The sequence below is a fragment of the Girardinichthys multiradiatus genome, chromosome 2, assembly GCF_021462225.1.
Source record: "Girardinichthys multiradiatus isolate DD_20200921_A chromosome 2, DD_fGirMul_XY1, whole genome shotgun sequence".
NCBI lineage: Eukaryota > Metazoa > Chordata > Actinopteri > Cyprinodontiformes > Goodeidae > Girardinichthys > Girardinichthys multiradiatus.
Window position 1 is genome coordinate 3,927,292 of NC_061795.1, and position 15,774 is coordinate 3,943,065.

The 15,774-nt window shown below is 38.6% G+C and overlaps 2 protein-coding genes across 3 annotated transcripts in view; one reads left to right on the forward strand and one right to left on the reverse strand.

Annotated features, from left to right (window-relative positions):
• The window catches only part of LOC124882094 (trichohyalin), a 36,061-nt gene that overhangs the window by 19,858 nt on the left and 429 nt on the right, over window positions 1-15,774 (reverse strand). The window lies entirely within an intron of this gene.
• LOC124882082 (CD44 antigen-like) lies at window positions 1,349-9,161 on the forward strand. Of its 2 annotated transcripts, none has more exons than XM_047388242.1 (6): window positions 1,349-1,493; window positions 3,674-3,839; window positions 5,578-5,717; window positions 5,865-6,281; window positions 7,218-7,296; window positions 8,594-9,161. In XM_047388242.1, the coding sequence occupies exons 1-6, from the start codon at window positions 1,409-1,411 to the stop codon at window positions 8,769-8,771; spliced, it is 1,065 nt and encodes a 354-aa protein (XP_047244198.1). In that variant the 5' UTR covers window positions 1,349-1,408; the 3' UTR covers window positions 8,772-9,161. The 2 variants fall into 2 exon arrangements, with proteins under 2 accessions (XP_047244198.1, XP_047244206.1); XM_047388250.1 differs by having other exon boundaries at window positions 7,269-7,296.

Here is a 15,774-nt window from a genome sequence, read left to right on the forward strand (position 1 = left end):
TTGGTAATATTTGTGGACCTTACACTGGAAAGGTTCTTCAAAAATCTATTAGAGTGTGAGGACATCTGTAGTCTGCATCCCTCATCTGGAGACCCCACTGATTTTCTGTCAGATTTACTTCTGGACTTTAACTAGGCCACTCACACTAACTTTTCCTTCTGGTAAATCTTGATGTGTACTTGAGCTAACAAGTATGCTGAAAAATAAAACCCTCTTCAGCTTTCAAGCAGAGGACTTAAGTAATATTTAAAACTTTAGAATTGTATACACTAGAAACCCCGGTTCCATCCAAAGGAAATGAACCCTAGAACATGATGCCGCCGGCACTATGTTTCACTGTGAGTATTGCATTCTTTTGGTGACGTAGAGTGTTGTTTTTGAGGCAACTGTCAGGCAAACATTTTCAAATTGTTGCTCAAAGGTCCCAGTTTGCTTCCACCAGTCTATAACGCACTCATTTTACAAAGTCCTGGGAGATTTTATTCAGGTCTCCAGACATACGAACAATGCAGATGACTGTCGTCACATGTAGAACACAAACAGTACCGACCAGAAATTTCCATAGCTCCTTCAGTGTTGCTGTGTAGTTTTAGTAATATCACTGTTGTGCTCCATTTCTCCAGTTATTGATGACTACCTTCAATGTGCCATGGTATGAATATACCTGATATCTTTGTAAAATAACCTTACTTTGAACGTTTGTAACATCTCTGCAAATAATGGCTTCAGTTGGTGGATGCAAATCAGCAAATGTCAGGAAAACCCTACTTGTACACAGGCATTTAATTAATTGATGGCAGTTGTGTACCCAGAAGGACCAAATACTGAAAGGTTCTTTAACAAAGCATTAGTTTAAAACTATACTAACTGTATTTAACCAGGGTTTTGCAGCATTTTATTTTAAAAATGTTTCCCTCATTAGATATTTTTCAGTTAAATACTACAGGAAATAACGTCACATTAGAGGTGGAAAATGTCCTGAAATGGTTGAAATAAACTGGCACTTTAACAAGGAGGTTCTTTTTATATCCATGGTAACAAGAAATGATGTGAGCAATCACATAAAATCACAAAAATTAAGACTGACTGATTATTTGTTTGACTACTCACAATGAATTGCACTGAGGTGACAATAAACTATTAGAGGAAGAAAATCAGCAGCAACATCTTTAACAGCTTGGTTCTTGCATACATCTATCTGCTTTCTGATGACCCAAACAATGTTTGAATAAAACATACTGAGAGCTACTGTCATGTGGATGTTGGATGTATCTGGCTGAAAGGTCACCAGGAAGAGCTGAACTCAGATTTCCTGTTTCCTCCACATGACATTGTTTGGTGACACCCTTCTGCATTCCAGGTGCCTCTTCACATTCACTCATTTCAGCTGTATTTCTCATAGAAAAACATGGCAATAAGAAGCTGTTTTCTGTCAGTTTTCCTGATGTTCTTTCCAGCAATGTTGCAGCTTTCTGCTTCCAGCCTGAGTAAAGGTAAGACTTCTGCATGAATTTGTCCCATAGTAAAAAGGAAATCAACAAATCTGTCCTTTCAGATAATGCATCAAGCATATATATTCATTATAATGTCATAATAATGTGACTGGAAAATCATTAAATCTGTTGAAGATATGATTTTAGTTGACTTTGTACCATGGTATAAACATTTAAGGCAATTTCTCTTCCATATTGTTTTGTATACAATGATCAGGATTATTTTTATATTATTTACTGTATTTATGACATTTTTACATATATCTTTATGGTGTATGTACCATGTCTGTTGTCTATTTGATGGTATTTATTTTCTGACCACCCCTAATGTCATTTTTTAACATGGGGCTTTATAGGTTTCAGTGTGTTCACGTATGTAACACTTCTGGTACATTGCATTTTAAATTATTTTAAAATGATAGCAATGCATGGGGCACACAAACCACAATGCATAAGCTGAGAAGGATCTGATGGAACACAAAGGGGTTTTAGTCAGAACTTTTCGTTTTAGTCAAAACCAGCGCCAGCGCCCATAGTGCTGGTCAGAACTACTCCAGGTGATTCATATCATGGTGTACTTTCAGAGTCCTTAGAAGATAGTTTTGTGGTTTAACATGGTAAATACTAACAAATTACCAGTAATGTACATAAAAGTCATAAAAGTCAAGAGCTAGCTCAAAAGATGAGTTGTTTAGGCACATTGATCTTTGCTTCTTCAGAAACATCTCCGAAGAGAAGTGCAGTGGAAAACCTTTTTGAGGATATGGACCAAAATTATGTTGTGATATTGTTTAAAAATGTTTGTCAAGATGTTATTTGGAAAACAAAGTATTTACCAAGGGGGGTTCTTCCCTCCAGAAAAGGGTGGCTTGTCCTCTTCAGGTTGAGGGAAGTTCCTGCCTCAAGTGGAGGAGTTCAAGTATCTCGGGGTCTTGTTCACGAGTGAGGGAAAAATGGAGCGGGAGATCGACAGACGGATCAGTGCAGCTGCGGCAGTAATGGGGGCACTGTGCCGGTCTGTTGTGGTGAAGAGAGAGCTGAGCCGAAAAGCAAAGCTCTCAATTTACCGGTTGGTCTACGTTCCTACCTTCACCTATGGCCATGAACTTTGGGTCATGACCGAAAGAACGAGATCCCGGATACAAGCGGCTGAAATGAGCTTCCTCCGTAGGGTGAGGAGCTCGGCCATCCGGGAGGAGCTCGGAGTAGAGCCGCTGCTCCTCCACATTGAGAGGAGCCAGTTGAGGTGGCTCGGGCATCTATACCGGATGCCTCCTGGACGCCTTCCTCGGGAGGTGTTCCAGGCACGTCCCACCGGGAGGAGGCCCAGGGGACGACCCAGGACACGTTGGAGGGTCTTTGTTTCTCGGCTGGCCTGGAAACGCCTTGGGCTCCACCCGGAGGAGCTGGAGGAGGTGTCTGGGGAGAGGGACGTCTGGGTGTCTCTGCTGAGTCTGCTGCCCCCGCGACCCGGTCCCGGATAAGCGGAAGACGACAACGACGACAAAGACGGTTCTTCCTTCCATGGTGTTTTTATGATACTAACATCTACGGGAAAGAAATTGAGACACTATCAGGACATTTGGTTGTGGAGAGGATTGCAAGTTGATCCTAAATGGTGCTTGACTCAGGTATATAAGATTATACAATCATCATATTACTCTTTTAAGATTTCTTTATTGCACTTGATTTGACAGACATTTTAACTTTAATACAACAAGACTGACAGTTTTGTGTTTTTCTTGTCTCTGCGATTTAATCACGCAGTAGCTGAGATTCCCAGCTCCACATTCTGGGTTTAGAGGTTGATAGGCAGCCATTACTACTGCAGTATGCTTTAGTTTATACAGTGAGTTTTCAAAATATTCTTCACAGCGCTCAACATTTTTTTTCTGTTTGAAACAAAGATCAGCGTGCTTAAAGATTTCACCTTTCAGACTTTGTATTGGCGCATATTTACCTTGTTAATGGCCAAAGGAAGCCACAGAACCACCACTGGGAGCCTACTTGTACAATATTTAAAGAACCTTGGCCTTAAGTAAAGTACAATCTAGACATTTAAGGGCTGTAAAATTGTCCTTTTTTGTTAGCTGTGTCAATACTGATGTTAAAATCAAATCAGTTTCATTGGAAATTACCAAGAAGTGTTAACAACACGTATCAATTTTGCAATTTTTCAGTCATGGCTCAGACTAACAAATCCATGGGAACCTTCATTCTGATCGATGGAGGAAAGTACACCTTAAACTTCACTGAAGCAAGAGCTGCGTGCTTATTTCTGAACGTCACCATAGCAACCAAAGCTCAGGTGGAGGAAGCAGTACAGCATGGACTGGAGACATGCAAGTAGGATGATCAATGAATTAAATGCATGAAATCACATGGGCCAGCAGTCAGAGGTGGTGTTTGATTAAAAAACTACACACTAACTGTTCTCTTAGCTGACTGTATGAATATGAATGGGTAATTACACTTGAAGTCTCAGCGGCGCAACCAAGAGGGGGCCAAATGCAATGCAAGAGTTATGTCCTTTTTTACTGTACGTTGCAAATACATTTACGCTCACTGAATATTTCCACATTTTGTCACATTACAACACTACCTTTAATGTAATGTATTGCAATATTATGTGATAGATCAGAACAAAGTAATGATGATTTTTACAAAAATCTGTAAAGGTGTGCATATCTATTGAGCCCCCTTTACTTTGATACCTCTAAATAAAGTGTATCCAGTGCAGCTAAATACCTTGAGAAGTCCCCTAATTACTAAGTAGAAATGTGCTGTTAATCTCAGCATAAATCCAGCTGTTCTCTGGAGGCTTCAGCGGTTTGTTGGAAAACATCAGTGAACAAACAGCATCATGAAGACCAAGGAACACAGCAGACGTGGAGGTTAGGTCATAAACCAATATCTCAAACCTTGAACATCTTGAAGAGCATTGTTCAATTTATCACCTGGAAATGGACAGGGTTCAGCAAAACTGCAAACCTACCAAGACATGGTCGTCCATCTAAACTGACAGACTGGGCAAGTACAGCATTATTCAGAAAAGAAGCCAGAAGATACATGGTGACCTAAAATAATCTACTAACATGATAACGTTTAGATTAGCACTCCAAAAATATGGTCTTTATGAAAGAGTGTTGAGAAAAAAGCCATAAGAATTCCCATTTACAGTTTGCCACAAGCCAAGGATGATGCACAGTAAACGTGGAATAGGGTGCTCTGATCAGGGGAGACCAAATTTAAACATTTTAGTGTACATGTATAACGCTGTGTGACTGAAAAGTACCACAGTAAATCACCCTAGACATACCATACCCACGATAAAACATGGTGTTGGCAGCATCATGCTCCCGCAGAGACAAAGAAAATGGTCAGAGTTGCCAGCAAGATAAATGGAGCTAAATACAGGACTTTACAGGAGGAGAAGCTGCTAGAAGTGGCTAAGAAGTTGACTCACCTTCCAGCAGGACAAGGACCTAAAACATACAACCAGAACTACAATGGGATGGTTTAGATCAAAGCAAATTCATGTGTGAGAATGGCCTAGTCAAAGTCTAGACATAAATCCAGTTAAGAATTTGTGGCAAGGCTTGAGAATTGATGTTCACAGATGCTCTCCATCCAAACTGACTTAGCTGGAGCAATTTCCCAAATCAAAGTCAGCTAACTTTTCAGTCTCTAAAAGGGAAATACATTTAAGTACTACTTTGTGTTGGTCTATCACATCAAATCCCAGTGACGGACATTGAAGTTTGTGATTACAGTCTGACAAAATACAGAGAAGTTAAAAGGACGTAAATACTTTTGTCAGACAAGTTATACTTTGTTTTTAATTTATATGTAATCTTTTGTTTATGTCACTTTTTTAGGCCCACCCTCCAACCCCATTATATTTAATGACAGTACAACACACTTCCTGAAGGTCTTTATAGCTTTTGATTTTGTTGTGCCAACTAAGGTTATCAGGCCCCATCTGACCATCTCTTTCTGGCAGCACTCGTGTGGTCATCATCATCATCACCATTGTATGTGACGGTAAACATTTCTAAGTTGTGCTACACTTTGTTTCCACCAGATTTGGCTGGGTGGCTGAAAAGATAGCGGTCATCCCACGAATACAATCTGACAAGAATTGTGGAGCAGGAAAAACTGGACTGGTATTGTGGTATGCACCAATTGAAAGAAAATTTGCGGTGTTCTGCTTCAATGCTTCAGGTACTGAACAGCTCGGCCCATTGAACATATCGCTTATTAAAGCAGAAACGTATTTATTCTTGCGGCCAAAGCTTTATTTTGCTCGTGTTTCTTACTGATATATCTTGATTTTGCATGTCCAACATTTCATGTTTTCTTTGTTGTAAGAACTTACAGATCAGCTCCAAACTTCGAAACCAACTACAGCCAGTCCACAATCTTCCAGATCTTCTGATTTCCTGTTAGCACTGACCTCAGCCTCAACATCTGCTGCACCTACGTTTAGATCACCAACCCAGTCCCTACCTTCAGTGGAAAAGACAGTCACACCTCCGCCCACCAAACAGGCACCTTCAGCTTCAGCCCCACTTACTAAAACAACAGATTCATCTTTATCTTCTTCCTCTTCCTCCCCTGTTAAACACCTGCCCTCACATATTCCTGTTTCTCCTCATGGCCATCTTACCTCCATACCCACCGGTGTCACTGTTGGATTTTCAACCACCAGGCAGCCCTCAAGCTCCTCTGTTTCCTCTGAGCCGGGACTGAAGCAGTCTGTTAGCTCTGCGAACCCCACACTAGATGGTAAACATTTATTTTTCTCCCAGTTTTTACTGGATTTACTGTCACTGGTTTATCTTACATCAAGACAGAACACATAAAGGTGAAGGAAGAGCAATGTAAACCCGTTACTTAATTTCTTTTGTACATAGACTTCAATATCAATGAGTAATCAACATTTCTAATTCTAATTAGGTTCTATCACAGTAATTATTTAGCATCAGATAAGGTGGGAAAATCTTTGTTGACATGAAATTGGTAAAATTTAAATGACAATATGATCTCATTCAGGGTTGCAAAGTGGCATAGTTGATAGAACTGTTGCCTTGCAGCAAGAAGGTCCTGGGATCAACTACCGGCCAGGGGTCTTTCTGCATGGATTTTGCATGTTCTCCTTGTGCATGTGTGGATTCTCTCTGGGTACTCCAGGTTCCTCCCACAGTCCAAAAACATGACTGTTAGATTAACTGGTCTCTTTCAGTAGCCCTTGGGTGTGAATGTGTGTGTGCATGGTTGTATGTCCTGTGTGTATCTGAGTTGCTCTGCAATGGACTGGTAACCTGTCCAGGGTAGACCCGCCTCTCACATGTAGACCACTGGAGATAGGCACCAACTCCCCCACAACCCTGTATGGAAGAAGCGGGTATAGAAAATGGATGGATGGATAATTTCACTCATTTTAAATGCTGATCCTCTAGGGACAGGAAACCACCAAATTAGATTAAACCATTAATTGAATTAAAACTATTTAATTTAAACTGCTTAAAGGCCAGAGTTTATAAAATCAAAAACTGTGAATGACGTTTTGGACCTTGTATCGTCTGAGCTTAAAAACGTTCTAAGATTGACCCATGTTTTTCATGTCCACCTTGCTCCTCTTGTCTTTTAAAATGCCCAGATTGGGTTTCAGTGGATTTTGTGTGTTCATACTTTTGTTTTAATTGTTTCTTTCTTTCTCAGCTGCTCACATCACAGTCATCAGTCTGAGCTTCATTCTCTTGCTTCTTACAGCAGCGACAGCATGGTGGTGTTACAAATCGTGAGTCATGTTCCTGATCACTTGAGCAGCTTTAAATTCTAAAGTTTTAGTCAATGGAAAAATAAAGTACACCCTCTTTCAGTTCTAGGGTTTTATATATCAGGAAATCACAAAGATAACCTGATTTTTACCAGGTTTCAAAACAGTACAATTTAAACAATACAAAAAGCACACAATAGATTCCAAATTGTCATCATTTATCCAACAACAATGAAGACAAAAACAGCTTTAGCAGCAATAACTCAAAGAGGTCTTCCTGGCCCACTTTTCTTTACAATGTGGCTTCACTTTATTGCCGTTTGCAGACATTCGTTGTTGTCCCAGCCCTGTGTTTCAATCAGGTTAAGGTCTGGAGTTTGACTTCAGTGTTTTTCTAATCATCCTGCCATGAACTTTACCTGAACTTTGAACATACTGACTGAAACCTTTGGAGTCTGAGATGCAGCTCTTACGTTTTCTGCAGTTTCTCTGAGCATTGCACAGTTTCACCTTGAGCTATTGTTGATGGGAGATCCACTCCTGGGAAGACAGGAAATGTTGCTGTCTTCTGAAGTATTTTCCACTCCTGAGTCATTTAAGATGACATCTGACAGATGATATCTGTTGTGCCCTTCCCAGGTTGATGACCAGAAGATTGCTTCTATAAAGTCATTGCTGATGTTGATGTCAGTTTTATTTCTATAAAGCGTTTTAAAACAGGGCTTCACAAGGTAATTAGGACAAGCATCAAAGCAATATAAAATAAGTACAATAAACTAAACTAAAAACAAAAGTAGCCTAAAAACAGGCTAAAACAAGGAAAAACCACAATATGAAAGAGCTGATGGGAGTCAAACTAAACCCAAACTAAAAGCCATTGTAAATTAGGGAGTTGTTAAGCAGGATTTAAAAGGCTGCAGAGACTCTGCAGTTACAAGACACAAGTTATTCCACAGACTAGGGGCTACCACTGCAAAAGCTTGATCCTCTCTGTGCTTTGGTTTTCACCTTGGCTGCATCTGGTTGGATGATTTCCATGCTCTTCTGACAGTATGGAATCTGCATGTTCTTGTACACTTGAGGTTAGAAAACATATAAAAACATGTAAAACAGGGTAAATTCCACATCATTTGTTTCTATCCTTTTATATAAAACATAGATGGAGGAGGATGCACCTTTGTTTTTACCATGACTATAGAAGCAAACCAAAAACAAATCTTACATCAGAGAGTAAGCTGCATGCAAATGTGTTGTTTTATTCTAGTGATCCACATATTTTATGACTAATCCTCCGCATTTCTTGTCTCTTATGGTGAAGGAATATTGTTTTTTGGTGTGTCCGACACCATAAGGGCGACTTAGAGACAGAGATGTGGGGGAACACCCACAGTGAGATGGACCTACACAGTGAAGATGGAGCAGAACCAGAACATGATGAAGAACTGAGCATTAAATACTCCGGTGACATCCAGCTGTGTGTGAATCCATGCATTTAAATCCTCAGAGTAGTTGATGTTTCTGGATCCTGTTTTACATTCTTTTATAGGCCTGATATGTTGCATGAAACACTCCAGACTGAATCCATCTGTAAATTACAGACCAACGAGGAAGAAGCAGCTCTGAGACTGGAGAGAGGCAGATGATGTACCGCTCGTGGCTTATGTTGAGTTTCAAGCTCAGTTACCATTAGTTAGCTTCTGTCCTGTTATATGACCCAAGCTGTTTATCATATGAAGTAAACCATCCACAGTTAGTCTTCTCTTTGCCAACGATATAATATTCTTGATGCTTTCAAATGATGTTGTGTGATTCAAGAAGCAGCTATGTTTTTATTGCTCTTTCCAAGTACAAAATTTGGCTTGAGAAAATAAAAATTATTAAATATATTGATGTACAGATGATTCTGCTGATGGAAACCAGCAGCACATACCATTCCAATAATAAGCTCCTTGAAAAGACAGGGTGTTGTAACACCATATTCTTTGTTCGCCATTCGGCTGCCATATCTGTGCCAATAACTGGTAGAGTTACATCATCCTCATGTTACATTTACAAACTCTAATATTTGTATTGGGATAATTAGCAACATGACAAATGGAAAATAATACATGGTTTCCAGATGTTTTGTACATCCACCAGCTTGTCCATTGAACACATTCTTCACCCATATTGTGGCAGAGCACCTGCTGCCTCTTTCAGGGTGTGAATTATTTTGTCTTATTGCACATCTACAGGTCCTTCTCAAAATATTAGCATATTGTGATAAAGTTCATTATTTTCCATAATATCATGATGAAAATTTAACATTCATATATTTTAGATTCATTGCACACTAACTGAAATATTTCAGGTCTTTTATTGTCTTAATACGGATGATTTTGGCATACAGCTCATGAAAACCCAAAATTCCTATCTCACAAAATTAGCATATTTCATCCGACCAATAAAAGAAAAGTGTTTTTAATACAAAAAACGTCAACCTTCAAATAATCATGTACAGTTATGCACTCAATACTTGGTCGGGAATCCTTTTGCAGAAATGACTGCTTCAATGCGGCGTGGCATGGAGGCAATCAGCCTGTGGCACTGCTGAGGTCTTATGGAGGCCCAGGATGCTTCGATAGCGGCCTTTAGCTCATCCAGAGTGTTGGGTCTTGAGTCTCTCAACGTTCTCTTCACAATATCCCACAGATTCTCTATGGGGTTCAGGTCAGGAGAGTTGGCAGGCCAATTGAGCACAGTGATACCATGGTCAGTAAACCATTTACCAGTGGTTTTGGCACTGTGAGCAGGTGCCAGGTCGTGCTGAAAAATGAAATCTTCATCTCCATAAAGCTTTTCAGCAGATGGAAGCATGAAGTGCTCCAAAATCTCCTGATAGCTAGCTGCATTGACCCTGCCCTTGATAAAACACAGTGGACCAACACCAGCAGCTGACACGGCACCCCAGACCATCACTGACTGTGGGTACTTGACACTGGACTTCTGGCATTTTGGCATTTCCTTCTCCCCAGTCTACCTCCAGACTCTGACACCTTGATTTCCGAATGACATGCAGAATTTGCTTACATCCGAAAAAAGTACTTTGGACCACTGAGCAACAGTCCAGTGCTGCTTCTCTGTAGCCCAGGTCAGGTGCTTCTGCCGCTGTTTCTGGTTCAAAAGTGGCTTGACCTGGGGAATGCGGCACCTGTAGCCCATTTCCTGCACACGCCTGTGCACGGTGGCTCTGGATGTTTCTACTCCAGACTCAGTCCACTGCTTCCGCAGGTCCCCCAAGGTCTGGAATCGGCCCTTCTCCACAATCTTCCTCAGGGTCCGGTCACCTCTTCTCGTTGTGCAGCGTTTTCTGCCACACTTTTTCCTTCCCACAGACTTCCCACTGAGGTGCCTTGATACAGCACTCTGGGAACAGCCTATTCGTTCAGAAATTTCTATCTGTGTCTTCCCCTCTTGCTTGAGGGTGTCAATAGTGGCCTTCTGGACAGCAGTCAGGTCGGCAGTCTTACCCATGATTGGGGTTTTGAGTGATGAACCAGGCTGGGAGTTTTAAAGGCCTCAGGAATCTTTTGCAGGTGTTTAGAGTTAACTCGTTGATTCAGATGATTAGGTTCATAGCTCGTTTAGAGACCCTTTTAATGATATGCTAATTTTGTGAGATAGGAATTTTGGGTTTTCATGAGCTGTATGCCAAAATCATCCGTATTAAGACAATAAAAGACCTGAAATATTTCAGTTAGTGTGCAATGAATCTAAAATATATGAATGTTACATTTTCATCATGACATTATGGAAAATAATGAACTTTATCACAATATGCTAATATTTTGAGAAGGACCTGTACAGACTTAAGTTGGTTTTAGGTTTGAACTTTGAATGGGCCACTGAAACCACTCCATTGTATTTCTGGCTGGGCATAAATGTCAAATATATTATCATCAGTATTATAACCAGTTTACCTTTACATACTTGGATAGCAATAAGTATTAGCAGCTTATATTAATGCAATGCATTCATGCACTGTATGGCAATAATATATTTTTGATGCTTATTCTGTAAAACAGCAGGAAATGTTTTACAAGGCCACGTTTTTGTATTTAGCAAAGTTTTACTGCCAATACAGCAGCTGTAGCCACAAGAAAATATTTCAACAAAAACATGTTGTTGGGATGATAATAATGTTTGTCATTTTTTTCATCAATTATCTAAAGGGGGGGCAGCTGCAAGAGTAAAAGCCAAGGTTTACAAGATGGGAATAGCAGCTGCTAGAAGAAGCAGAAGGAACCTTAAGAAATGTCAAAAGACAAATACAATTCTTGAGAAAATCTCTGAGTTGTTCAAGCCAAACGGCAAATTATGTTTACTGACAAAGTATACAAACTAGCAGCTGTCTGCAATAAACACATCAAACAACAGTTTAAATAGGTCAACACAACTAGTATTGCATAAGGTTTCTCTCTTGATTCTTGATGACAATCTAATAATTATTCAACCCTTTCAAAACTTAGTAGAGCGACACTTGCTGTTATGAACTGCTGCAAACAGGCTGCATGGCAGACACCAGTTCCAGGCAGCGTTCCTGGGAATCGTAGCCCCCTCCTGATGGGTAAACGCCTCCACTTCATTAATAATGAATGGTTTGCATGCTACAATAATCTTTTTCAAATCCTATTAGGGATCTTCAGTAAAGTTTGATTCTGATTATGGCTCCTCTAATATCTTTCAGAACCTTTTCTGATATCCAGCCTTGTTGGATTTTGTGGTGTGTTTGGCTTATTATGATGTTTAGAAGGTCCAATAGGACCCAAGATTCAGACTTCTTACAAATGGCAGGATATTTTCTACCAAAATGTCTTGATACTGAATTAAATCCAGTTTGCCCACAGAAAGCAAAGCAGCCCCAGAGCATCACTGAGCCACCACCATGCTTTACTGTAGAAATGATGTTTATTTCAGCATGTGCTTCATTCTTCCTCCTCCAGACATAGGCCAACATAATTCATAGGCCCCAAAAAAAAATCCACTTTTGATTATTTGCTCCAGAGAACAGAGTCCCAAAACTTATTAGGCCTAGGGTTTTTAGTATGTACACCTCACAATAGAAACCGAAACCGCAGTGGCAGGCTGCCATCAAGTCTTGCTGAAGGTCTTCTGCAGTTAGTGGAGGGTTTTGGACCACCTGACTCCTCGGGGATCTGGTGGCAGCCGTTGATAGCTTCCTCTTTCTGCCACATTCAGGTGGTATGGGCACTGTTCCACAAAGCTTAAACTTAATGGAACAAAATATCAAATTTTCATGAAGAGTTTTACTCTGGGGTTGGACCCAGTATTCATTGAAAGTAAAATTTAGAATTGAATTTGGACAAATTCCCTATATTTAAAATGCTTATAATTTTAGTTTTGAAAACACCTGAACCTGACTTAAATAATTTTAGGTCAGTCAAATAATCTTTAACATCTCTTAACATATCTGTCATGTTAGGCTTTCATTATTGCAAAGGAAAGCAGAGGTGTGCAAAGTGTGGAGAAGATCAAAAGATAGAAGACTGTAAAGAAGTGCAAGAAAAATGTTGTAACTGTGGAGGTCAACATAGGGTTACATATGGAGGATGTGAGGTGAGAAAAACAGCAAAGGAAATCCAACATATTAAGGTAAGCAAAAACACAAGTTATGCAGAAGCAGTCAAAAGTGTGAAAGGACAAAAGATAAGAGAGGTGGAACAAAAAGAGAGACAAATTCCTCAAAAACTGCAAACAGAGGAGAATATTGAGTTATCGGTAGAAAAATTAATACTATTCATTGCTTACGTCATCAATTGCACTGACCAGGCCAAACATAAAACTGAAAAAATTAAAATAATTGTGACAGGAGCAGAAAAATTTCTAGATTTCAAAGAGGGATCTTGGGAGAACATCAATAAGAGGTTGGAAACAGAGGGGAGACCAGGAACCTCAGCTGATGACATATGAGAATACTACAGTGGAACGCTAGAAGTCTGATAGCTAATGGACAGGAACTGAAAGGATATATTAATAAACTTGAAGAGAAACCAGAGGTGATTTGTGTACAGGAGACATGGTTAAAACCAACATTAGATTTTGTTATTAAAGGGTATGGTAGTATAAGAAGGAAATGGAGGAGGGTGTGTGATATTTATAAAGGAAGGAGTTCAATATCAAATAGTAGAAAAAGGTAAAGATTTGGAGTACATAGTTGTTGAAATTTGGGAAAAAGAAGGAAAATGTAAGATAATTGATTTTTATAATCCATGTAAAACATTATCAATGGAGTGGATGGAGGAGATGTTGGAATATCTGGAGGAGAAAGTAATATGGTGCGGGGACTTTAATGCTACTAGCACAATATGTGGAAAATGTAATGATAAAAACTGACAAGTTATAGAAGAAGTAATAAACAAAAAATTTAGTATGTCTTAATGATGGAAGGGGTACAAGAATTAATGTAAGAAAAGGAACAGAGTCAGCAATTGATTTAACTTTGGTATCAAATTCATTAGCTGGTATATGGGAGTGGGATATTGATAGAAATACCACAGTAGGTAGTGATCATTATCCCATTGAGATCAGAACAGGACTAACATTAAACATTAAGAATATAAAAATAAATAAATGTAATTTTAATAAGGCAGACTGGATTAAATTTCAATATCTCAGTGAAACAAATCTAGGAAAAATAGATATGAAAATGGATGTAAATAATATAAATGAATGTGTTTGTAAGATAATTATAGAAGCTGCAGAAAATTCAATAAAGAAAGGAGAAAGACAGTGTGATAAGAAAATGGTACCATGGTGGACCAGTGAATGTAGAGAAGTAATAAAATTAAGAAATAAAGCGTTTAAAGCATTTAAAAAGAAATCCTGAATTTCAGAATCTCATTGAATATAAAAGAAAACAAGCAATGGTAAGGAAAATTATTAGGAATGCAAAAAGAGAATATTGGAGGAATCTTTGTAGTACGGTAGGGAGAGAAACAAAAATTGATAAAATATGGAAAACAATTAAAAGAATGAATGGCATTAAGAAAGAATATGGATATCCAATATTAAAAGTAGAAAATACAAATATAATAAAAGATGAAGAAAAAACTAAATACTAGCTAAAACATTTAATAAAATTCATAGTTCAAGTAACATTAGTGATGAGGGAAGGAAAGGGAGGGAAGCCACAAAACTGAAATACAAAGATTTACTACAGAACACTGAAGAAACAAATAACTCAATGAACCGTTTACAAAAGCAGAACTGAACTCTGTGCTTAGAAAAATTAAGAATACGGCACCTGGTAAAGATCAGATTTGTTACACAATGATACAACATCTCAGTGAATCATCTAAAGACGTCATATTAGAGCTTTATAATAAAGTCTGGGAGGAGGGGGAGCTGCCTCAGAGCTGGAAGGAATCAATCATCGTACCAATAGCTAAACCAGGAAAAGACAACACAAAACCAGAAAATTATAGACCTATTGCTTTAACATGAAATGTATGCAAAAGAATGGTTAAAATAATTAATAATAGATTAACATATTATTTGAATAGCAATGAGTACATTACTAAAGTGCAAAGAGGTTTTAGAAAAGGGAGAAATATTAATGATCCAACGTTGTGTTTAGAACATGAAATCAGAAGAGTGCAAGTTAATAAAGAAAGTGTAGTAGCTGTATTTTTTGACATAGAGAAAGCATATGATATGATCTAGGTTGAAGGATTACTGATTAAATGAAATGAAAATTAATGGGAAAATGTTTAATTGGATTCAACATTTTTTAACAAATAGAACTCTTCAAGTTAAAATAGATCAAGAAATATCAAGAAAATGTGCTGTAGACAATGGAACACCACAAGGTAGTATTATAAGTCCAATATTGTTCACTATAATGATAAACGACGTATTTACAGAAATTGGAAAAGAAATGGGATGTTCACTTTTTGCAGATGATGGAGCCATATGGAAAAGGGGGAAAAATGTAAAGATAACTGGAAAGAAAATACAGGCGGAGATAAGAAGGATAGAGGAGTGGGCTTTTCAATGGGGATTCAAGTTCCCAGTAGAGAAAACAAAAGTTTTGGTATTTACACGGAAAAAAACAAGAGGAAATAAAATTTAAATTATATAATCAAGAATTAGAACAAGTTAAAAGTATAAAATTTTTAGGAATGGTTTGATGAGAAAATCCTATGGAATATACATATTCAGAAAATAATAGATAAATGTAAGAAAGTATGAAATATTATGAGATGTTTGGCACCAGTGACTGGGGAGCAGACAGGTAAGCGTTAAAACAAATTTATACAGGATTGATCCAATCAAATATAGATTATGGAAGTATTATATATGCTATGAATCAGAAAAAGGCGGACCCAAGATTCAGCCAGACAGAGTACTGAAAGTTTAAAAGGTTTATTCAGCCACAGGAAAACGTCACACAGGTAACACTCCTCACAACTTCCAGGAATCACAGGCAGAAAGAGGGAT